This window comes from Bos taurus, chromosome X (assembly GCF_002263795.3).
Source record: "Bos taurus isolate L1 Dominette 01449 registration number 42190680 breed Hereford chromosome X, ARS-UCD2.0, whole genome shotgun sequence".
Lineage (NCBI taxonomy): Eukaryota > Metazoa > Chordata > Mammalia > Artiodactyla > Bovidae > Bos > Bos taurus.
Genome location: NC_037357.1, coordinates 63,308,826 through 63,334,327, shown reverse-complemented (window position 1 = coordinate 63,334,327; position 25,502 = coordinate 63,308,826). Strand labels below are relative to the sequence as shown.

Below are 25,502 nucleotides of genomic sequence, written 5' to 3'. Positions count from 1 at the left end.
TGAAGAAAAATGAAAACAATCCTAGTGGGACACTGGTGTGGTGTATTATCAGGATAGAATGCTATACAGGCACTGAAAAATGACAAGGATAGTGAAAATATACACACAAAGAAATGCAGATATGAAATAAGTAAAACCAGCACACAAATAAGATGTGAGCACAAAATAAGGCCCTATTCGGGCCTCCCCACACAGGGTCCCCTCCCCTCTTGTGGTGTGGACGTGTTCCAAGGGGCCCAATCGGGCCTGCCAAGCAAGCAGGACGTGAACCGGAAGGGCCAGAAGGCGACCACAGACCCAAGGAGACCCCAGGGTTTCCTACAACCACCAGGGAAGGCTAGAGGAAAAAAAAAGATGTCACTCTGGTAACAATTACATAGTATACTTTATGATTTGGCAATCATATGATATACTAATAAAAATTCAAAGAACTTAAGAGATCTAAATAATCATGAAGGACTTTTTTTTTTTTTTTGCTGCTGTTAGCTGCTTGCTGACAAATGCCTTTCTCTCGAGGAAACATCATCACAACCATCTCCAAAATCAATTCTTATGCCAATTCTAAACCTAGCCTAGCCTAAGGTGGATAATACCAAATGCCTCAGTTTCTTATGAGGCGTAGAAAAACAAACCATTAGTTCAGATATTTTCGAACAACTTCTATAAAGATAGTAGGTCATCTTCAATCAACCCCATTTTCATTTCTAATTTTATTGATTTAATTTTTCTCCTTCTGTTTCTTGATGAGTCTGGCCAATGGTTTGTCAATTTTATTTATCCTTTCAAAGAACCAGCTTTTGGCTTTGTTGATTTTTGCAATGGTCTCTTTTGTTTCTTTTGCATTTATTTCTGCCCTAATTTTTAAGATTTCTTTCCTTCTACTAACCCTGGGGTTCTTCATTTCTTCCTTTTCTAGTTGCTTTAGGTGTAGAGTTAGATTATTTGATTTTTTTTCTTGTTTCTTGAGGTATGCCTGTATTGCTATGAACTTTCCCGTTAGTACTGCTTTTACAGTGTCCCACAGGTTTTGGGTTGTTGTGTTTTCATTTTCATTCGTATCTATGCATATTTTGACTTCTTTTTCAATTTCTTCTGTGATTTGTTGGTTATTCAGCAGCGTTTTGTTCAGCCTCCATATGTTGGAATTTTTAATAGTTTTTCTCCTGTAATTGAGATCTAATCTTACTACATCGTGGTCAGAAAAGATGCTTGGAATGATTTCAATTTTTTTGAATTTGCCAAGGCTAGATTTATGGCCCAGGATGTGATCTATCCTGGAGAAGGTTCCGTGTGCACTTGAGAAAAAGGTGAAATTCATTGTTTGGGGGTGAAATGTCCTATAGATAGCAATTAGGTCTAACTGGTCTATTGTATCATTTAAAGTTAGTGTTTCCTTGTTAATTTTCCATTTAGTTGATCTATCCATAGGTGTGAGTGGGGTATTAAAGTCTCCCACTATTATTGTGTTATTGTTAATTTCCCCTTTCATACTTATTAGCATTCGTCTTACATATGGCGGTGCTCCTATGTTGGGTGCATATATATTTATAATTGTTATATCTTCTTCTTGGATTGATCCTTTGATCATTATGTACTGTCCTTCTTTGTCTCTTTTCACACCCTTTGTTTTAAAGTCTATTTTATCTGATATGAGTATTGCTACTCCTGCTTTCTTTTGGTCTCTATTTGCATGGAAAATCTTTTTCCAGCCTTTCACTTTCAGTCTGTATGTGTCCCCTGTTTTGAGGTTGGTCTCTTGTAGACAACATATATAGGGGTCTTGTTTTTGTATCCATTCAGCCAGTCTTTGTATTTTGGTTGGGGCATTCAACCCATTTACGTTTAAGGTAATTATTGATAAGTATGATCCCGTTGCCATTTACTTTATTGTTTTGGGTTCGAGTTTATACACCCTTTTTGTGTTTCCTGTCTAGAGAATATCCTTTAGTATTTGTTGGAGAGCTGGTTTGAGGACACTAATAGATGGAGAAATATACCATGTTCATGGATTGGAAGAATCAATATAGTAAAAATGAGTATACTACCCAAAGCAATTTATAGATTCAATGCAATCCTTATCAAGCTACCAATGGTATTCTTCACGGAGCTAGAACAAATAATTTCACAATTTGTATGGAAATACAAAAAACCTCGAATAGCCAAAGCAATCTTGAGAAAGAAGAATGGAATTGGAGGAATCAACCTGCCTGACTTCAGGCTCTAATACAAAGCCACAGTCATCAAGACAGTATGGTACTGGCACAATGACAGAAATATAGATCAATGGAACAAAATAGAAAGCCCAGAGATAAATCCACGCACCTATGGACACCTTATCTTTGACAAAGGAGGCAAGAATATACAATGGATTAAAGACAATCTCTTTAACAAGTGGTGCTGGGAAAACTGGTCAACCACTTGTAAAAGAATGAAACTAGACCACTTTCTAACACCATACACAAAAATAAACTCAAAATGGATTAAAGATCTAAACGTAAGACCAGAAACTATAAAACTCCTAGAGGAGAACATAGGCAAAACACTCTCTGACATACATCACAGCAGGATCCTCTATGACCCACCTCCCAGAATACTGGAAATAAAAGCAAAAATAAACAAATGGGACCTAATTAAAATTAAAAGCTTCTTCACAACAAAGGAAACTATAAGCAAGGTGAAAAGACAGCCTTCAGAATGGGAGAAAATAATACCAAATGAAGCAACTGACAAACAACTAATCTCAAAAATATACAAGCAACTCCTACAGCTCAACTCCAGATAAATAAATGACCCAATCAAAAAATGGGCCAAAGAACTAAATAGACATTTCTTCAAAGAAGACATACAGATGGCTAACAAACACATGAAAAGATGCTCAACATCACTCATTATCAGAGAAATGCAAATCAAAACCACTATGAGGTACCATTTCATGCCAGTCAGAATGGCTGCGATCCAAAAGTCTACAAGCAATAAATGCTGGAGAGGGTGTGGAGAAAAGGGAACCCTCTTACACTGTTGGTGGGAATGCAAACTAGTACAGCCACTATGGAGAACAGTGTGGAGATTCCTTAAAAAACTGGAAATAGAACTGCCTTATGACCCAGCAATCCCACTGCTGGGCATACACACTGAGGAAACCAGAATTGAAAGAGACATGTGTACCGTAATGTTCATCACAGCACTGTTTATAATAGCCAGGACATGGAAGCAACCTAGATGTCCATCAGCACATGAATGGATAAGAAAGCTGTGGCACATATACACAATGGAGTATTACTCAGCCATTAAAAAGAATACATTTGAATCAGTTCTAATGAGGTGGATGAAACTGGAGCGTATTATACAGAGTGAAGTAAGCCAGAAAGAAAAACACCAATACAGTATACTAACGCATATATATGGAATTTACAAAGATGGTAACAATAACCCTGTATACGAGACAGCAAAAGAGACACTGATGTACAGAACAGTCTTTTGGACTCTGTCGGAGAGGGAGAGGGTGGGATGATTTGGGAGAATGACATTGAAACATGTATAATATCATATATGAAACGAGTCGCCAGTCCAGGTTCGATGCACGATACTGGATGCTTGGGGCTGGTGCACTGGGATGATCCAGAGTGATGGTATGGGGAGGGAGGAGGGTTCAGGATGGGGAACACGTGTATACCTGTGGTGGATTCATGTTGATATAGGGCAAACCCAATACAATATTGTAAAGTTAAAAAAAAAAAATGTAAAAAAAAAATTAACCCCAAGGTGCTCTTCTAAATTCTAAGTTGGCAAAAGGTAACCAAATTTTTTACCGATGTTCATTATAGAAAGTATATTGGCATTAGATTAAATATACAATAGCTATATAGCTAGGTGATAAGCATATATTTTAGAGTAACTTGTATTATATGATTTTGCCCCTTTTTAGGACCCAGCACATAATTTCAGTATTTTTATTTTATTTTATTTTTTTTCAGCTTTCTTATGTATTTATTTATAATGTTTTCCTAATCAGTTTCAATAGCTTTATAATTTTTAATGATTTATCTAGGGACCAATGTGTCTTTGATGACACACTATTGGTCATACTTAGTTTGCATGCATGCTAAGTTGCTTAATTTGTGTCCAAGTCTTTACAACCCAATGGACTGTAGCCTGCTAGGCTCCTCTATCCATGGAATTCTCTAGGCAAGAATACAGGAGTGTGTTTCCATGCCCTCATCCAGGGGATCTTCCTGATACAGGGATCAAACTTGCACCTCTTACACTGCAGGCGGACTCTTTACCACTGAGCCACCAGGGAAGCCCATACTTAAAGAATAACAAATGCTTATCACAGATATAATCATTATTTCCAACTGGGAAAAATGACCTGTTCTTATCATTCATTTTATGATGGAGTTCCCAGTAACACTTGGAGAAATCAGGGGCCACCTATTTAGTAAAGGAAAGATACTAGGTTAAATCCTTTCAGTGCAAATAGTCATACCCAAACATGTCTTCTAAGCTTACCTTTTCAGATGAAACAGCAAATGTTTGATTTTATTGTTTGGTCTCAACAGCATAGTGCACAGCACTTTATACTTCACTAGACTACCATTTAGACAATGACCAGGCTATTCCTTTCAAAAAGCTTCAAAACATGTTTACAGAACATCTCCTGTACTAGATAAGGATCACTTCCAATTTAGGATTCACTGAGTCCATAAACTGCCATGATAGATACTTATGAGGTACACATTCCAGTAGGTTAGAGGAGGCAAAGAGACAGACTAGGGTGTTAATTAGGCCACATGAAAGAAATACTGATATGCCAAGAAGTAAAAATTTGTTGTCAATGAGCACTTTATTCACTGGCTATTCAGCTTTGAGGTCACTCCGAGTTTGTCCACCAATGAATTGTAACTCTTCTGTGAGTTGAACCCATGAAAGGAACCAGTAAACATTTGTTGTTGTCAAAGATCAACTAAAACCAATAGCTAGCTGGTTGTTCTCAGCTGGGCATAGTGCAAGGTGTATTTGCACCTCTCAGATCTCTGCTCTAGGGAGCATAAGTGACTGACTGCCACAGCTATTGAGCTCTGAAATGCAATGCTGCTGCACTTTCCATCACCGCTGCATTTTCACCAAGGCCAAATTTCCCATGGGCTACTCTCAGCAAATGGCAAAGTGTAGCACAGATGCTAAGATTGGTTAATCCTGCAAGACACAGGACTTCCCCCACAGGTGACTGGGCAGGGATGCTGTCAGGGAAGAAACCCATCCTCACAAAGGATGGCAGGTCAACCTGATCCCACGTTACAGATGCAAACTAGACAGACTTCATGGAGCAGAACAAGATAATAATACTTTATCAGCAAACAGCATGGGTATCAGTGGAGTTCTGCCAGTCCCCCAAGGGCAATGCAATGGGCTCAGAGACATGCTACCTATGTGGCAGGTTGCATCACTGCCGAGGAACCCAGGGTCAAGGGCCCAGGACCTTCTGAGCAATGAACAAACAAACCAGTGCTCCTTCCCCTGGGAAGCGAGTGGTTAAACAGTAGTCATACTATGGTCACTTTGCCCTACAGAAATGGTTCAGCATCAAGAAGCAGGTAAACTGTGCTTTCAAGAACCTCAGCAAGAATGTGCAGATGCTCAGGGCCCATGGTGGACTGCCTATCCTGAAAGACGCATTTGCTTCACAAAATGTCCTTAGAATTGCACCACATGGTTAAGAATTTTCCTCTCCACCCTTCCTTCCTTCCATCTCTCCACTGGGGTTAGAGACCTGCATCTAGTACCACAGCTCTCCCCTGACTCCCTCCCCATTCTCCCTGATAGGCCTTTACCCTGATAAATCTCTTATGTGTTTAATCCCTTCTTGGCCCCTGCTTCTCAGAGAACCCTGATTATCACAAATGGTGCCAGCAGTGGTCCAAGAGAACAGGCTGTGTAAGATAGGGCCTGGGACTGCTTCAGTCACTGCCTAGTGGGCAGAATGGACACTGTCCTGAGGGGATGTGGGGCACGGATAGTCCCAGGCCTTGAGGACCCAACTGCTACAGATTTCTCTGGAGATGATGTGGGAAAACTGAGAAAACAGGATGCCAGATGTGGTGATTCAGACTTTCAAAAATAGAGGAATAAGGAAGGCCTACAAAGACAGTGGAAATGGCTGGAAACTGTTAAGTGTACTGATGCCCTGCAGCAGGGTAATGAGAAATGGATGATTGTTAATAAGTAAAGAGTATGTGTGAGAGCCAGAGGGCCTCCAGCGAGCTTTCAAAGAGGCCCTCAGTTCCTACAGTGGAGGAGTGGATGCAGCAGAGCAATAAAGAAGCCGTAAGAGTTGCAGAACTCCAGGGATATTAAATACTCAATATTTTAACATATGGCAGGTCAGCTTTGCTGCAGTCAGGGCCACATGACTTCATGTGGTTGGAAAAATCCTTGGGACCCTGAAACGTGGGGTAGAAACATCTGGTTAGATTCTCCTGAAGGTGATGGCTCTGGAGACACCCCCACCCAGCTCTCAGTATGCAAAGGGGGCCATTCTTTCCAAACAAGGGCTTGCACACCCTGTGCGGGAAGATGCTAGAGGTTGCTCCTCTCACCAGTCACGCAGTGCCCCCCTCTCCCACCCCACCAGGAGCTGTGTCCAGCCTCTTTCCTGGTTACCAAACTGCTATCTAGGATTAAATTCCAGCATTACCTGGCTAGGGAAGTGCTAGGCCTACCAAAAAGCTGCAAGAATTAACTGGCAAATACTGACAGGAGCCATGGGAACACTGGGTTTGGTTTTCAAGGGTGCTGTATCAAGAATCAGAAAAGCAAGAATTCAGACTTAGAACTCAGCATATAGGATTTAGAGGGCTTCCCAAGTGGCTCAGTGGTGAAAGAATCCGGCTGCAATGCAGGAGACATAGAAGATGCAGGTTTGATCCCTGGGTGGGGAAGATCCCCTGGAGGAGGGCACAGCAACCCACTCCAGTATTCTTGCCTGGAGAAGCCCACTGTCAGAGGAGCCTGGCTGGCTACAGTCTATAGGGTTGCAGACTCAGACGCGACTGAGCACACACAGACACATACATACAGAATTTAACCCCCAGGCAAGAACTGCACGGGGTGAGCAGCTTCCACTGAGGTGGCTCACAGAGGACTGGAGAAAGTGCTAGCCACCACTAAGCAAAGTCAAAACACCTGAGCTGTCCTGGCAAAGGACCAAGGAAGGAATGAAGAGGCCAAGGGGAGTAGGTATCCTGGAGAGATTACATGAGGTAAGAAACCTCACCAGAGGGTAGTATTCCATACAGGGTCCAGAGGATATCCCACTCACCGAGGCACACACTGGTGAAAGGGGCACCAGTGTTATTAGGTTCAGAGGTGGCCTCCTCTGCAGGCCAGGGATGGCAGTAAGAGATCATCACAGAACTGGGATCCCACAGTAATAAAAACCTAGGAAGTGCTGAAGAATTGATACTTTTGAACTGTGGTGGTGGAGAAGACTCTTGAGAGTCCCCTGGACTGCAAGGAGATCAAACCAGTCAATCCTAAAGGAAACCAATTCTGAATAGTATTGGAAGGACTGATGCTGAAGCTGAGGCTCCAATACTGTGGCCACCTGATGCAAAGAGCTGACTCATTAGAAAAGTCCCTTGATGCTGGGAAAGACTGACGGTGGGAGGAGAAGGGGGCAAACAGGATGAGATGGTTGGATGGCATCACTGACTCAATGGACATGAGTTTGAGCAAGCTCCAGTTGGTGATAGACAGGGAAGCCTGGTGTGCTTCAGTCCACGGGGTTGCAGAGTCAGACATGACTGAGTAATTGAACTGAACTGAGCGGTGCTTATCCACCAGAAGCCAGGAAGACACAAATACTAAAGTGAACCTCAAGGTCAGAAGGGCAGCCAAGCGGGCTTCACCCACATGGACTCATGGAAACGGCACAAATGGGCCATGGTGTCCTTAGAAGCAATACAGAGAGCCACCAAGGGCTATCACTCAAGATATACAAGCTGAAAAAGGCAAAAGTGGAGAAACAGGGGGCCGAGGGAGGTTCTCCCCAATAAAAAGTCCAAATTACTTGCTCAATTTCCAGACATTAGCCCATCCTCAGATCTAGAAGAGGTAACTGGGCCCCTAGAAGGACGGACAATGCCATGTAATGCTTATCCCAGCACTGCCTAGTAAAGGGACCTAAAGCCACTCATTTGGGTGTATGTACACTGGGGCAAGAATAGCCAGACATTTGAATACTGGATGCAAGATATATATGGCATATGTAGAGTTATATATATATATACATACATATATGTATACCCTGTTTCTCTGAAAACACCCTAATTGATACATTACATATTCCATGGAGATGCAGTAGATCAGTGCTGCTGTTAAACACCTGAATGATGCAGACAGTGGAAGGCTCTATGGTAACTCTGCACCTATGGCCTTATGGGGATTCCTGTATGACTAGCTGAAGGAGGAAACAGCTTGAGCCTGGTTTACAGATGGGCCAGTACTCAATATCTAAGTACAAAATGAAGATGGGTGCTATCTATATAACAGCAGATATGTTCACGGGGGAGAAGGAACATTATTCCAGTGGATAGAACAAGCAGGGCACTTGATTTGGTGTGGAAAAAGTGGCCCAAAGTGAGACCATTTATTGAATACGTAAGACTCCTGGAAGTGGCCAATGGCTTGACCGTCCAAATTGGAAGCCTGGAAGGAAAAGGGCTGGAAGATCAGAGACAAGGTGATCTGATGCAAAGGCTGTGGACTGACACATGGGAGCATGCAAAGTGTGAAGATTTCTGCATCATATGTTAACCACCACCAGAAAACATCTGTTATGGAAGAGGCACTGAACCACCGGCAGACACAATGACTCAGCCAGGTGCAGGGGCCTTCTTTAGTTACTACACAACTGGCATGATGGACACGAGCAGAGTGGTCACGATGGCTGACAGAGGTCCAGCAGCAAGGATGCCTGTTTACCAAGGCTCATTTACTGTGACTCCTCTGACAGGTGACTCTTGATCAAGGGCTCACCACTGGTCTTGCTGAAATAGTCTTAGAACTCCACTTTTCCTATGCAACTTCCTTCTTTCTCTCCCTTTCTTCTCCAGAAGTTAGACATACATCAATCTGACAGCTTTCCCAATCTCCGCCAGCTCCCTCCCCACTCTCCTTCATGGACATCCCAACCACCAATCTAGGTGCACATCTCATCTAGGACCCATACAAACATACCGGTTACTTTAACTTAGCACATTCACTATTAAAGCTCTAGTTCTCTGTTTCACAGTGTCAGAAATTCCATTTTAATAATTCGGCAGAGGTATTAAGGTTTTGTTGACTGTTCCTATCAAATTCATAAAGGATTGATTAAATAAATAAGTAGAATAAAATAAATAAGAATCTCAAAATGAGAAAGAACTACCCAGCAGACCAGACAGATATGCAATGGAGCTGACAAAGTGTTCCCACCTCACTAAGACTAGCTACTCGAAAAGAAGACTAAGCACAGAAGCAGGATGGTATACCTGGCTAGCCAAAAGATGGAAACAACCCACATGTCTATCCATTCAGGAGTGGCAAACAAAACATGGAATATCCATACAATGGGACATTATCCATAAAAACGAATGAGGTGTCTGGAGAAGGGAATGGCTACCCACTCCAATATTCTTGCCTGGAGAATTCCATGGACAGAGGAGCCTGGAAGGCTACAGTCCATGGGATCACAAAGAGTTGGACACGACTGAGTAATATTTTCACTGATACAATATGGATGCATCTCAAAAATATTACACTAAGTGAAAGGCACCAAACACAAAAGGCCACATGTACAATTCCACTTACATGAAATGTCCAGAATAGGTAAATCTACAGGAACTGAAAGCAGATTGGTAGTTTCCAGGGACAAGGAGGAGGAGGGGATGCGGAGGAGCTGCTTAATGGGTATACAGGGTTTCATTTTGGGGTGATGAAAATATTTTGGAACTAGATAAGGTTGGTAGTTTTATAACACTGTCAGTGTACCAAACTGCACTGAATGTTCCCTTTAAAATGGTTAATTTCAAGATAAATATCGTATACTAACACATATATACAGAATCTAGAAAGATGGTACTGATGAATTTGCAAGGCAGACATGGAGAAACATAGAAAACAGACTTATGGACACAGCAAGAGGGGAGGAGAGGGTGAGAGGTATGGAGAGTAACATGGAAACTTTCAATAACATATGTAAAATAGATAGCCAATGGGAATTTACTGTTATGTCTCAGAGAACTCAAACAGGGGCTCTGTATCAGCCTAGAGGGTTGGGATGGGGAGGGAGATGGGAGGCTCATGAGGGAGGGGACATATGTACACCTATGGCTGATTCATGCTGATGTTTGACAGAAAACAGAATTCTGTAAAACAATTATCCTTAAATTAAAAAATAAATAATTTTTTAATGGTTAATTCCATGTGAATTTCTTCTCAATAAAATAAGTAAGTTATAAGGAAAAAAATGTAGACATATCAACCAAAACAAAAACAGCAAAATTGAAAAAAAGATGTCTACAATTTCAAAAAACAGGGGGCAGATAGGCAAAATTAAGGAAGGAGCAGGCTGATGTTAAGAATCCTTATCACATTCATAGCAACCTGTCTGAACCTAATTAAGCCACACTTCTCTGCTCAGTAGTTATAGCTGCCAACTGGAAAGGTTCTTAACATGTAGCACAAAGACTGGAATTCTAGAACTGTCTGGTATTTCCCCTTTCTGCCCATTTCATCATAAATTGGGGTCATGAATTCAATGGCCATATTTATAAACCCAGATTTAGTTAGGTACATGCTCTGGTAAGCAGCAAAAGTACCAAGTATATTCCCAGGGACAATGGATTCTGCTCAAAAATCCAGGACATTTAGCTGTTAAAAACTACAGCTCTCTTGATGATGATTATACTCAAGGGATCAAAAGAATTCATTCTCAGAGACTTTACATGTAAATATAGTAAAAGAATAACTGAATTTCATTGTATTTGAAAAATACAGCTCATTTTTAATTCTACCGTGCTGAATAGCTGAACAGGCTGTGGCATCACTGATGCCTGTGCTCCCTGGGATTAGAGGACTCCCGGTCCCGGGAATGCCGGGACCTTTTGTGCCGGTGGGATTTATCTCGACTCCTACTTCTACTCCTGTGAGTACGCCCCTCAGAGCGCCTGTCATGCCGTCTGGAATGTATGTCTGAGCTTCGACCCCTGTCTCTCTCCCTGTGCCTGTCTTCTCTCTCTTCCCTCCTGCTTGATGACTTGTGTTCGTGCTTGGACTTCTCCTTTCTTGGCTCCTTCTCTCGGTCCTCCGTTCCACCATGGCAGGTCATCCTGACCTCAGGAGAACTGGGGTGGGACTTCCGCACCTCCCTGGACTCTGACTTCTGACCCTTCTCTGCCTTCTCTGAGTGCTTGCCACTGTGATTTTTGGAGCCAGGGTCATCCTTTTCCTTTATCATCTTGCTTCTGGGCAATGAAGAGGAGGCTGGCTGCTCTGCCTGTACCTCCTGGCCAGTCTTCTCTTTGTCTTTCTTTTTTTTCTTTTTTTCCTTTTTGTCTGGAGGAAAAGAGGGGCACAATCAATAAAAAAAAGAAGATGGAAAAGATGGAGGATATACAAAAGGAAAGCATGCTTGGCAGCAGCGTGAAACACTCACAGTCTCTACTTCTAGAAAAGTGCCTCCAAGAATCCAAGCTGGATGTCTGTCACCCCTAATATATCAGGTTGCTGTATAAGGCAACTCCAGTTTTTAATTCTCTCTCTAAAGACCCTACCTCCAAACAGTCACATTGTTAGGTACCAGAGGGTTAGGACTTCAACATATGCATTTTGGTGGCCAGAATTTAGCCCACAGCCTTAGTCTTCTGCTGATACTTCTTTCCCAGTTAAAGTAAGGTTCCCCACACCTGCCCCTTCACACTTGAGAACTGACTACCAACTCTCAGTGAAGGCTAAGAAGAGCAAACATTAAGCCTACCCAGAATCTTCTCATAGGCCTTAACCATTTACCTTTTTTGTGTTTTTTGGTGGGTTTGTCATCTTCAGAGCCCTCAGATGAACTTGGTGGAGGAGTATGAGTCCCACAGCCCCTCTCCTGCAGCTCTCTGGTCACCTCATCCATTTCTTCTGAGTCCTCAGGAAGTCGATAGTTAGATACATGATCCACTCGGATAGTTCTTCCTTTGATCTAAGACAGACAGGCAATGCTTTAGCAGATAGCTAACTATTTGCTACCAAACACAGCCTTCTATTTAAATCCAGCTGCAGAAATCCATGGTTTGAACCATTCCCATTACCCTCTTGCTAATTGTTTCTCAGAAAATCTCAAAAGCAGACCTGCTCAACTGATGTGTCACAGCACACATCCCTACACATTCGCTCAACCCTGGGGGGCAGTCAGGTAGAGCCTGGGGCAGCTGGAGATCCTGGGAGCCTCATCAGTTTATCCCAGAGTTCTATATAAATATCTCCATGTTATTAGTGTGCCATGAAGTGAAAAGACCCTGCGAAGTACTGCCCCAAAGCATAAGCAGCATGGAAAACTGCAAGAGTTTAGATGCACAAACATGAATTACCTTCCACCTGTAACATTAATTTACAGTGAAACACACTATTAAAAAGCCTGGAAGCTAAAGGGAATTCCTAAAATTCAGCTCAATGCTACAGCTGCTTTCTCAACACAACTGGATGAGGCCAAAGCAGAACAATAGCTGGGAGGGGATAAGGAATCTAGAAAGGACTACTTTCTTTTCTCTTAAGCCCTCACTCCTTGCTCCACCCCGACCATACTGGAACCACTGACTCATGCTGATACTATCACTTCGAATCACAACTCTCCAGGTGGACAACAAAAAATTAAACCCTCACTTGAAAACATTCAGGCAGATACAGTCTTATTCTATAGGCAATTCCATCAGAAATGTGAAATGTCTGGCTTTTACTGTTCCATTCAAGAGCAAGTTTTTACTCTTACCCCTAAGCCTGAGTACTTTCACCTATGCCATTCCACCATAAAAGGTGGAATAAAGTCACCTTTTATGGTGACTTCCTTTCACTGCTGGTGCAATCAGTGACAAATTATCCAAGTCAAGAGTCACCCCTCCAACCTGTGACAATGCTCATTCAATGGCAGTGCTTTTCCTAAATGAGCACAGGGAGCATGTGGAGCATAAATAACCCTGACCTGCCCCATCCCCTTTTCATGTCTCACTCTCATGTTATCACTCACCGTCTCACTTACAAGGGTGGAGGAGAGAGAATAGAGGACAGAAAACTTCAGAATGAGTTACTTTCATAGAATTAGTCATCAGATTTTAACTAGAGAATTTTCAGGGCCCAGTACTGCTAAGTCAATGGAGACATGTGAGAGACATACATGGCTACGTCCTCAGCCATGAAAGCATGATAGAACCCCAAATTCCCTGATACAGGACAGGATTAAACAGCAGTGTTTGCTAGTCTCTTTGCTCTCCAATATAGCAGGAATGAGAGTGGAGTGTGAGGAAGAAAAGGTAAAAAACAGATGCCTGGTTGGGTGCAAGATGAAGGGGAGTCGGGGGTCATGGTACCTATGCTCCTGAGGATATAGCTTGCTAAGAGATGGGGAAAAGAAACACATGTTGACAGGGTCATGAGCCAACAGAACTATTTCCTGGGGTCATTTCCCAGTCAGTATGTCCCCACACCTCTGCAACCCAGCTGATCAGTACTGCCCTTGAGCCTGTAGTCATCAGCTGGGAAATGAAACTGAGACCCTACACAATGGAAACGTTCTGCTCAGTAAGCATACTCACCTTGATTCCATTAAAATTGTCAACAGCCAGAACTGTGCTCCTCTGGTCTTCATAGCAGAGGAAACAGAATCCTTTGGATTTCCCAGTCTTCTTGTCCCATACCAGATTAATGTTAACAATCTCTCCGTATCTATTTAATTTATAAAAGAGTAAGACACTATTGATTTAAAATGTAAAAACTTTCAGATTGGATGACAAAACAAAATTCAAATAATATAATCTGTACAGGAGACACACTGAGAACAAGATGACAAAGAAAGGTTAAAAATTAAAAGTTAGAAAAAGATATATCAAGAACACCTAATTTAAAAAATATTAAGATCAAAGATGAATTCAAGGCCAACCAAAAACAAACATTTAAATGTGACTAAGAGGGCTCTTTTCCACAGAAAAAGGTCCTAATACATAAGTCATGAAATTTTATACATAAATCAACACATCCAAAATTTTAATTAAAAATACAGACCAACTAAGAGTCAAAGTTATTAGAGATTTTAACACACCACTTTGAGTTCACAACACATAAAATTGAGAAAAATAAGTCAGAGGAATTAATATAAAATTATATAACTACAAACAAACATATACTTAATAATATAACAATTACATTGTTAAAAATATTAACATCAGACTAGTAGATATACAGATATATTTGATTGTACAAAAAGAGTTGCTTCTCAAGAATCCATGAAACAACATATTAATGGTAATGATAACCCTGTATGCGAAACAGCAAAAGAGACACAGATGTATACAATAGTCTTTTGGACTCTGTGGGGGTGGGGGGGGATGAGTTGGGAGAAAGGCATTGAAACATGTATAATATCATATAAGAAATGAAATCGCCAGTCCAGGTTTGATGCACGATACAGGATGCTTGGGGCTGGCGCACTAGGATGACCCAGAGGGATGGTATGGGGAGGGAGGTGGGAGGGGGTTCAGGATTGGGAACACGTGTACACCCGTGGCAGATTCATGTTGATGTATGGCAAAACCAATACGATATTATAAAGTAATTAGCCCCTAATTAAAATAAAGTAAAAAAAAAAAAAAACTGACTCTAGACTAGATCTCAAAGTAAACCTCAATCATCTCCAAAAACAGCACAGACCATGTTTTCCAATCATAATGTGAAACAGCTGGGAACAATAATTTCAAAACAAAAAATGCCCTAACTAGAACTTGAAACCTATTCTCCAGGCTAACTACTGGATGAAAGAGAAAGTGAAATAAAATAATCATGGTAGACTATTTAGAAAACAACAAAAATGGGAATATATACCAAAACTTAGTGTCTGTGTGTGTTAGTCACTCAGTCTTGTCCAACTCTTTGTGACCCCGTGCACTATAGTCCACCAGGCTCCTCTGTCCATGGAATTATCCAGGCAAGAATACTGGGGTGGGTTGCCATTTCCTTCTCCAGGGGATCTTCCTGAACCAGGGATCGAACTCAGGTCTCCTGCATTGCAGGCAGATGTTTTACCATCTGAGCTACTAGGGAACCCCACCAAAACTTACAGGATGTGGCTAAAACCACACTCAGGAAAATCTGTAACATTAAAGAATTTTATTGTTAAAAAGGAAAGGGGAATTCCCTGGCAGTCACAGTGGTCAGGACTTGGTACTTTCACTGCCAGGGTCCAGGTTCAAACCCTGGTCAGGGAACTAAGATCGCACAAGCCACTGGGGAGCTGGGGGGGAGAGTAAATCTAAGAAAGGTAGGTGGAAGTTAATAAAGACATAATTTAATGAAAAAGAAAACAGAAAAAAATTCTACCTTACTCACTATATAAAAATTAATTCCAGAAAAGTTAAAGCTTCATAGATTTAAAACTACAGTCAGAAAAATACAACAGTAACTGATGGAAATATTATAGCATGATCACATACATATATCTCAGCCCAAAATCTAGCATCTTACTTAAAAGAAAACACTAGAAATGATTCAACTATGGTATTTAGCTATTTAACACTATTTAATATTGTAGGTATTGGCCCATGCAATTAGACAGGAGAAAACAGATACAGAAAAAGAGTAAATACATGTGTATGTATAACTGACTCATTTTGCTGCACAGTAGAAACTAATACAACACTGTAAATCAACTATACTCTTAATTTTAAAAATTAAAAAATGAAAAAGTAAAGCTATCTCTGTATGAAGATTATATATGATGATATATATAGAAAACCCAAGAGAAGCAATGATAAACAATGATAAAAACAAACAATATAACAAATCTGTAGGATAACAGGATATAAAGACAACAAAAATAAACCACCCTCTTACAAACAATAATAATAAGATATAAGGAAAGAGGAGCCCCATTTGTAACAGCAACAACAAAAAGGTAAAATACTTAGAAATAAATTTAACAAGCAATGTACAAGGTCTATGCAAAGAAAACTCTTAAAAACTACTGAAAGACACAAACACAGTTTCAATAAAGATACTTCTTCTTCTTGCATAAGATGACTCAACATTATAAAAATATCAAAATCACCTCCCAAGTTAATACTTCTGTATAAGGGTGACACTCCAATTTGCCGGGGGAAAATATGGAGTTTTAAATAAATGCTGTTGGGACAACTAGATAGCCATTTGAAAAAATATGAAATTGGGTCCATATCTCACACTACACATCAGAATAAATCTAAATGGATCAGAGACTTCAATGCATAAAATTGAAACCATACAAGTATTAGAAGAGAACGTGGATGGGTGGGGAGCAATACTTTCTAATTATGACTCAAATCCAGAAGCAATAAAAGACTGATAAATTTGACCATTGCTGCTGCTGCTGCTGCTAAGTTGCTTCAGTCGTGTCCAACTCTGTGCGACCCCATAGACGGCAGCCCACCAGGCTCTGCCGTCCCTGGGATTCTCCAGACAAGAACACTGGAGTGGGTTGCCATTTCCTTCTCCAGTGCATGAAAGCAAAAAGTGAAAGTGAAATCGCTCAGTCGTGTCTGACTCTCAGTGACCCCATGGACTGCAGCCTACCAGGCTCCTCCATCCATGGGATTCTCCAGGCAAGAGTACTGGAGTGGGGTGCCATTGCCTTCTCCAGCAATGGAGGACAGACTATACAGGGACAGCATGAGGGAGTTTGGGGGATGATGGAATTGTCCTTCATCCTAATTGTGAGGGTGATTACACAAATCTATTCAAGTATTAAAAAAACCTCATAGGACTGTACATCCCCTAAAAAGTCAATGTTACCATAAGATCATTTAAACATATGAATAAATGAACGCATAAAAATTTAAAAATAATAATTTTGCAAAGAAAAAAAATCACAATAAACAAAGTCAAATGACAAACTATGAGAAAACGTCTGCAATTTACATCACAGATTAAGGCTAGAAAGCCATTTTTTTTTTCTTTTGCTATAAAGGACATTATCAGGACAACTGGAAGTCAAATAAAGTCTATAGATTAGATAACAGTGTAACAGTGTTGATTTCCTGAATTTGATCACTATCCTGAAGTTAAATGTCCCAGTATTTTGGGAAATACACACTGAAGAACTTAGGGGTAAATGTGCATCATGTCTGCAATTGACCCCCAAGTGGTTCAGAAAAAAAAAAATAATATGCATATAGGTGGAGAGAAATAATAAAGCAAATGTGATAAAATGCTAACATCTGGGGACTCTGAGTAAAAGGGATATAGGTATCCTTCATTCTATTTCATAACTTTCCTGTTTTAATCCAGAAATTATTTCAAGTATTTCAAAATAAAAAGTAAAAGAAAAAAGAATACAGGAGCTGGCTTGACAGCATAACTACAGACCAAACTGGGACAGTTTGAGCATCAAGAAGTAATAATAATGGCAATGTAGTATAACACATCAAATTAAAAAGATAAGTCCACAGCAATACAATACATGATAAAGTGTTAAAAGCAGTAAGTTAATACGCTTAATACATGAAGGGCTCTTGTAAAATCAGTAAGAAAATGACGAACACATTAACAGGGAAAAAATAGGCAAATGATCTTAATAGACAATTTACAAAGAAAAAGAATAAGGGCCTATAAATCTATGAAGAGATGTTCAACCTCCCTGATGATGAAATAAAGGCAAAGTAAAATAATAATGAGAAGTCATATGGCAATATTTTCTTAAAATAACCATTACTGATTAGGATTCAGGAAAATGAGCATTCCAGTCAGAGTGAAAACCAATACAACCTTTTCCGAGAGTAATTTGACAATGTTTACTTTTGAACTGTGGTATTGGAGAAGACTCTTGAGAGTCCCTTGAACTGCAAGGAGATCCAACCACTCCATTCTGAAGGAGATCAGCCGTGGGTGTTCTTTGGAAGGAATGATGCTAAAGCTGAAACTCCAGTAGTGTGGCCACCTCATGCGAAGAGTTGACTCATTGGAAAAGACTCTGATGCTGGGAGGGATTGGGGGCAGGAGAAGAAGGGGACGACAGAGGATGAGATGGCTGGATGGCATCACCGACTCGATGGACGTGAGTTTGAGTGAACTCCAGGAGTTGGTGATGGACAGGGAGGCCAGGCGTGCTGCAATTCATGGGGTCGCAAAGAGTCGGACACAACTGAGCGAATGAACTGAACTGAAAAATTAATTTCATGAAGGAAACCATCAGGGAGGCATACAAAGATGTATATATCACAATGTACACTGCAGTATAATTCATAACAGCAAAATATTGGAAATAATGCCCAACATTGAAAAGAAGACAATAAATACATAAAGATGTTAACATTTTTTCCTTAAAGAACATTATTTCATTCTTCGTACTTTTTTCTTTTTCCCAAATGTTCTACACAACTATACATTATTCTGATGATCAGAAAAAATATTTTTTTGAAAGCCACTGTTATCAGTGACACAGGCAATCTTCATGGAGAGCAATGTGTGGAGCCAAAACAGAGAACTGGAATAAACACACACACTAGTGATCATCACTCAATGAAAATAAGACAAAAACAGCTCCCAGGTGGAAGACTGAACAAGGCAGAGCTACCACAAAGGTGTGGAAGTTATAGGCTGTACCTACTGTGAACTTCCCAATACCCAAGAGTTGGAAAAAGCAGCCTCAGGCCCTGTCAGGGCCCTCTACCATGGCCTTTTTCTTGCCCAATTTCTTTTACATGGCTTTCTGTCCTATATATGGCCCAACCAATCAGCCAGGGACCTCTGCCCACTGGATGGTCCAACCATTCCCTGCCATGGCAATGCCTCTGCCAGGGTGTGCTAGCCACTGTCTGCTTGCCCAACCTCTTTTATCATGGTTCTCTGCCTGAGGACTCCACAGTCCAGGGGTCATGGCTCTCTGCTGCTCTGAGCTGCCAAGGCCTTCTGGCACCTATGGACTAACTACTCTGTGTAGCTTTGCGGTTGTACCCAAACCCTCTCCTACCAGCTGCCACTACTAATGTGAGCTGCCAAGACTCTCTCCCACCTAGTGCTGCTGCTATCATCCCGTAGCAGAATGAAGAATATAAGATTCTCCTATTCATTCTTATCCCTCATCAGCCTGTGATTCTCAGTCTCCAGTTAAAGAGACTGGCTCTGCTCACTAACCTTACACTCAACTAGAAACAACAACGAAAAAAACTACTGCCTAAAACTTTTGCTTTTTTCCCAGTTTCTCTGTGCTTTGCCCTAATCCTACAGTGCCACACAGGTGTGGGCCCAGAATGGCCCCATGATCATGAGTTACCCCTAGATTATAGGAGCCCGAGGAAATGGGCCAACAGAGTACCTTCCTAGGAGTTCCAGTCTGTTCCAGTGTAGGCTTCAGTGAAAAGACAATAAAAATAGACCAGAATCTCCAAGACAGGCTCCTATATCAACCAACTTCTTGGATTTGGCACATTGGAGAGTTCCAGAACCATGTCCTGGGACTGATCTAGACCAGAACAGAAGCTTCAGGCCTCCCCATGCAGGGAGGCCAGTCAGTCTAGAGTTAAAATAAATGGGCTTTTGTGATGCCATAAAATACATTATGGAAGCAAACTACTCTGATGACCTAGAAGCTAAGAAATAAAAAAGTGACTTACTGAAAAGAAGAAAAAAAAGGTGACTTACTGTGAGAACACACAAATGATGTCCCCTTCAGTCAGTTCATAAGGAAGTCCCCCTTGAAAAGAAAAACACATTTCAGTTCAGCAAACACTTAACAAGTGTCTACTATGTACGATGCATGCACTAGGCCAGGCACTGGGATGCAAATCAGAATAAGCAACAGGGCCTTCCCTCAAAGAACCTAGTCTAATGCAATGACAGAAGCACGTAGAAAATGCAGCAGTAATACAGAAAAAGGAGTGATTAACTTTGAGTGGAAAAGCTGGGGTCACCCCTAACCAAACTAACCCCCCTCACACCCAAAATCTTCTGGACAAAGCAGATAGTTTCCAGCACAAAACTTGGCTTCCAAAAACATATCTTGAACTCATGTGCTCTCTATCTGCAAACTCACAGCTAAGGTCCAAAATCAGTTTAAATATGCAAATATTAACCCCACCTCACAAAGACTAAGGATTATAAAGTCAATTGTTAAACATTTCATAGGAAATAAATTTCCCTGCAAATGTTTCCTTCCTCATGAACGGAATGGGGATATTACAGTTCTAACTTCACAGAATTGTTATAATAGTTAAATAAATGAAAATAAAATGCTTAACACGATGTCTGGTGCCATAACCTCTTTGAATAAATTGTCAAATTACCGCATATGACACAAAGTGAATATAGAGATTGTGATACGGCCGAGGATAGAAGGCAGGAGATAATTAGATGAGGAAAATAAACTCTGAGGGAAAGAGAATGAGGCGAGAAGGGAGTTGGCAGTAATATGAGATAGGGGCTAAGACCATGAGTTCTCGAGTGCCATAGTTCTGGGTGTTCCAATTCCTAAGCTATGTGACCTTAAGTCATTAACTTCTCTGCACCTGTTTCTTTAGTTGTATAAATGGGGAGGTACAGGGGGATGATAATAACGGTCTCCGAGAAACCAAGTGGCACGATTCTCAGCACAGTGAACGGCCGGCAGTACCTATTATGAGCACTGACTTGGCAGAGAGAGCAAACTAGAAATGGGGAGAAAACAGACAAGGAAAACGTATTTACAGAGAGACAGCGGAAGGGAATAAATGTGGGTGGTGAATGTCGGGAGGAATGAAAGGCGGGAACGCTGAAATGTTAGGAAGCAGGGCAAGAGAGAAGGAGGAGCCCTACGAGAGCCTACGTGGGCCTCACCCAGGAAGATCCAAGCGCTGTCCTTGTACTCGTTGTGCCAAGACACCTTCTCCGGCACCCCCAGTTGGACTTCACGCTCATTCAGCTCATTAATCAGCTTCACTTTAGTTAAAGGGCTAAACCGGAAGGAAAAGCGGACATGTAAGCGCGCCCCGGCCTGAGGTAAAACAGAACAAAACCGAAAGACTAATTTTCTAGACTCCCCGCCTCTCCCGCCCGTCAGCCCCGCAGATGCTCTACCACCTCAGCCCCGGTGGGCTGCCCCCGGGCACGAGTTCCCCCGACCCCTCCTCGAAGGAAAATTGAGGCCTTACTTCATCTCCGCCGGTTCGGGCTCAGAACCTAGGAAGCAACTTCCCGGAGAAGCCGCCAAGATGCATGCGCGGTCCCGGCGCCTCGCGCCCATTGGTTGCCGCGGAGCTTGTGCCGCCCCGGAAGAGCGCTGGCGCGCCGGGGGCGTAGCGCCTGAGCACTAGAGCTAGAAGCGGCTTTCCTTGTTCGGCTGAACTCGCTCTTTAATCAGAGAGTTTTTCTCTGGTCCGTTCGTACGTTCCTTCGAAAAATTGGGGAAGGGTGCGAGCCTGGTCTGTTCCAGGACTCCTAGCTCCTGGACGACACCTGGCATTGATTAGGTTAACTACAAATGTTTGCTGAATTAAGACTGAAAAAGTGCCTGATTCGGCGACTTAAGTCGCAGCCTTCGTCCCAGTCAAATTCCGCCTCCATCCTTCACTCCCAGTCAGTAACTCACACGCGCACCCGCAACAAAGCATCCTTGTTCAAGAGTAACGGTAGAAAAATAAAGAAGATATCTGAGAGGGTGAATCTTTTTTTTTTCTCTCTCTCAAATCCCAATGCAGAGGCAACTGACAAGTATACCGCAGTAGGCTGAATTGCATATCCAGATTTGTATGAAAAGCTGCTACCCCTTTTCCACAGTCTCCTACGCGGGAGGTAGAAATTCGTATTGTTAAATTAATAGCTAACGGTTGAGCAGACAATACTAAATTGTGTGCTAATCAATTTATATGCATTGGCTTTCTATCCTCACAACAGCCCTGTGATGTCTGTGATACAATTATTGTCTCCATTTTATAGAAGAAACTGAGGTTCAAAGGAGTTAAATATACACCTTTGAAATGTACTCTGTCTACCCATCAGGTCTGGTTGATTTATGAATCCATACTGAGCATCTATATATGTTCTGTACAGCAAGTCTGTAGACAGAACTGTAAGGTTGGGTTCTTTGCCTTCAAAGAGCTGATAATATCGTTGAACATACAGGATATACCTGCTTTATAGATTTCACTCCAGAAATAATCAGGAACCTATAGAAGAGGTGGTGACAATAAACCATATTGAGGATTTAAATCCATCTTGCACATGTTCACATCAGTATCTGGTCTTAGACCATGCATGGTCTAAAAGTGAAATTCCAGAGCTGTGTGTTTCTCTGTGTAGGCCTAGCTCAGAACCCCTGAAACTAGGCACTTCGTAAAAGTGCCTAGTTTGATGATGACGGTGATGATGACAACTACCCTCAATAGTTCACCATGTACCCAATGTCTTGCTAAGAAGCAGAACAGAATCTGCCCATAAATGACAGTTTCTCTTCATTCATTCTGTGTCTCTTCCCTTCCCCAACTCCAGCCCAGCTATTCATTAACTTGGTAGAATTACATTGGCAATGAAAACTAAACAGTGACAGATTGCATAGAGGTTTTATCTGCTCCTAGAAACCTTAGGTTGCCTAGTTGTAGGGTTGAAGTAGTCACTGCAAAGTGGTAAACTAGCTTGCAGCATTATCTGGCTGAATTCTTCCAGCAATTATGAAATGAGAGAATTGGAGCAATACCTAGGCCTTGGTCATCAGAGTTCAAAGGGAAGCTGAAGCAAAAGAGGAGAGTAAGACCAACCAAATAATAGACAACTGGGATGGCAAACTCTAGTCTTCCTCTCAGACATTAAATTCAGAGGGTACTCTGGATTCTCAGCCCCTTTCCACTCAGACTTATGGAAATCTCTAGGCATCATCTTACCTACCAATTCCTACCAATTGGAAGTACATCCATGGAGATGTCCCAGGCAAACTGGGAAGGTTTTCAGCTCTCCCAGCTTCTACTCCTTTCTTCACCAATAACATTCATTTAGCACCCATTGTATGCAGAGCTCATTTCTAGGTTCAGTGGGTAATGCTAAGGAAACTGACAGCAGTCCCCACGTTCAAGGAAAGGCTCAACAATATGGCTAGTCAAATTCATTTCTCCACTTCTGACCACCACACTACATCCGCAAACACTTTCCCTACTGACTTCTCTGTTTCAGGAAATGTTATCACCATTTTCCTGGTTGCCCATGTTCAAAAACAGGGATGTCATGCTTGTATTCCCTATTCCTATTTACCCAAAGATATCTATCCAATCACCAATTCCTAATAATTGTGCCACTTCAGTGTCTGTCAAACACATCCTGTCTACTCTCAGTGATGTTCTGAGTCATCATCACATGCCTCCTAGGTCTTTCAGTACTCTTATAACTGCCCCAGCCCCTATTCTTCAGTCTTTTCTCCAACTGCTTCCCCACCCCATGAAGCCTCAGTTTCAGCCAGGCTCCACTTCTATCTGTTATCTCAAGGGCCCCTTTCATTATCCAACCTACACAGCTCTTCTGAGAGATCCATATATTCCTGGGCCACTCTCTCTGACTGAAACCTGCCTGAGCTCCAAACTCCAATCAAGTCATTTCTCGTTCAGGAAACTTTTCCTGACCTTACCAGCCTGCAGTGATTGCCCCCGCTTCTGAACTCTGCAGTTCTTCACAGCTCATTTATGTTCTCCCTTTAGAAAGACTGTGAGGTCCTAGAAGGTAAAGACTGCATCTTTAAGCTCTCAGTACCTCAAATCTCAAATACCTAGCAAGTACACAATACAATTATTGGTTAATGAAACTGAAAATACAGCTATAGTTACCTTTATGGAAACAGATGAGGGTAAAGGGAAAGAGGCTTTTATTTTCTCTTTGTCCCTTTCTACACCGTTATCATTTTCTTACCTTTATCCAGGTATCTTTTCTTTATCACATTTTTATTGCCATGTTACCTTGGCAGAAAGAGCATGACCTTAAAGAGCATGACTGATGCCACACAGTTAGCAATGGCTGTTTCCAGATGGTAGACACAGAGGGAATTTTTCTGTGGTGTTCTGTTCTCCAAATGTCTTATGTTGAATATGCATTACTTTTGTAATCAGAAAGAAGTTATTAAAAGAATATTTAAATGTGGAAGCAAAAAAAGTTATCAGATTGTACAGTATAACAGAGGTTCTAAGTATAAATTGTAGGGTTTCCATCTTCAACCTTGTAGCAACCATCTAGCCCTTCTCTCCCTGGGTGTACCTATTTTCAGATTAAACATCTCCTCCCTTTTTTCCTGTTTTCTTCTTATCTGTGGTAGGTTAGGAACCATATGTTTAAGCCTATAAATAACTTAAAATAAGAAACAATTGAGTAAAGACCTGAAAGTTAAAACAGAGAAAATCACTAATTTATGACTCAAATTTTTACACCCAATTCTGTAACCTTCATATCCACTCAATTTCATGCCATACCTAAAAAAGGCAAAAACTTTAACCTGGCATTCAGAGATCTTCATGTTTTAGCTGAAGACCTCATTTCTAATTTTTCTCACTTCCACCACACTTCACACACCCTATATAAGCCTAACTAAACTCCATGTGCTTCCTTCTACATCCATAAACCCAAATACTACCCATTCTTCAAGTCCTGGCTCAAATGCTATCTCTTTCATTAAGCCCTCCTGGATTGCTCTCACTCCCTTCCCATAGGTGAATGACTTCTCCCTTCTTTGAGCTCCCAATAACCCTTTATCTTCACCTCCAAAGTAAGACTTAAGCACTGTATACCTTGTAGTATGACCATATACTTGTCATCCTCTGTACGAGTACCACATCTGATTCATTCACTCAGCAAATATTTATGGAACATCTACTACATGCTCACAACTATTCCAGGCATGGATGATGCAACAGTAAACAATCAGAGAATATTCCTTGACCCTATTGAGTTTGTTTTGTTTAGTGAGGGGGTTTCTCTTAGGTCATGAGTGAAAGTCACTCAGTTGTGTCTGACTCTTTGCGACCCCAGGCCAGAATACTGGAATGGGTAGCCTTTCCCTTCTTCAAGGGATCTTCCCAACCCAGAGATCAAACCCAGGTCTCCCGCATTGCAGGTGGATTCTTTACCAGCTGAGCCACAAAGGAAGCCCAAGAATACTGGAGTGGGTAGCCTATTCCTTTTCCAGTGGATGTTCCCAACCCAGGAATCGAACTGGGGTCTCCTGCATTGCAATGCAGATTCCTTACCAACTGAGCTATCAGGGAAGCCCAGGTTGGTCAGGTCACCCCAGGTTGGTC

The 25,502-nt window shown here is 41.6% G+C and overlaps 1 protein-coding gene and 1 non-coding gene across 2 annotated transcripts; one reads left to right on the top strand and one right to left on the bottom strand.

The window, feature by feature from the left end:
- Positions 1–11,023: 11,023 nt before the first annotated feature.
- On the bottom strand, positions 11,024–21,439 carry LOC534630 (RNA binding motif protein, X-linked 2-like). The gene is made up of 6 exons (NM_001206548.1): positions 21,387–21,439; positions 21,073–21,188; positions 19,903–19,954; positions 13,833–13,962; positions 12,049–12,226; positions 11,024–11,595 (listed from the first exon to the last, which is right to left on the bottom strand). The coding sequence occupies exons 1-6, from the start codon at positions 21,389–21,391 to the stop codon at positions 11,084–11,086; spliced, it is 993 nt and encodes a 330-aa protein (NP_001193477.1). The 5' UTR covers positions 21,392–21,439; the 3' UTR covers positions 11,024–11,083.
- TRNAE-UUC (transfer RNA glutamic acid (anticodon UUC)) lies at positions 15,425–15,497 on the top strand. Its single transcript has one exon. It is a non-coding gene; the product is annotated as a tRNA-Glu (tRNA).
- Positions 21,440–25,502: the final 4,063 nt, after the last annotated feature.

Coding starts and splice junctions, on each gene's coding strand:
- LOC534630 (NM_001206548.1), bottom strand. Junction 19,955..21,072: donor CAGCGCTTGGATCTTCCTGG/GTGAGGCCCACG, acceptor TTTCTTTTCAAG/GGGGACTTCCTTATGAACTG. Junction 11,596..12,048: donor CACCAAAAAACACAAAAAAG/GTAAATGGTTAA, acceptor CTTTTCCTCCAG/ACAAAAAGGAAAAAAAGAAA.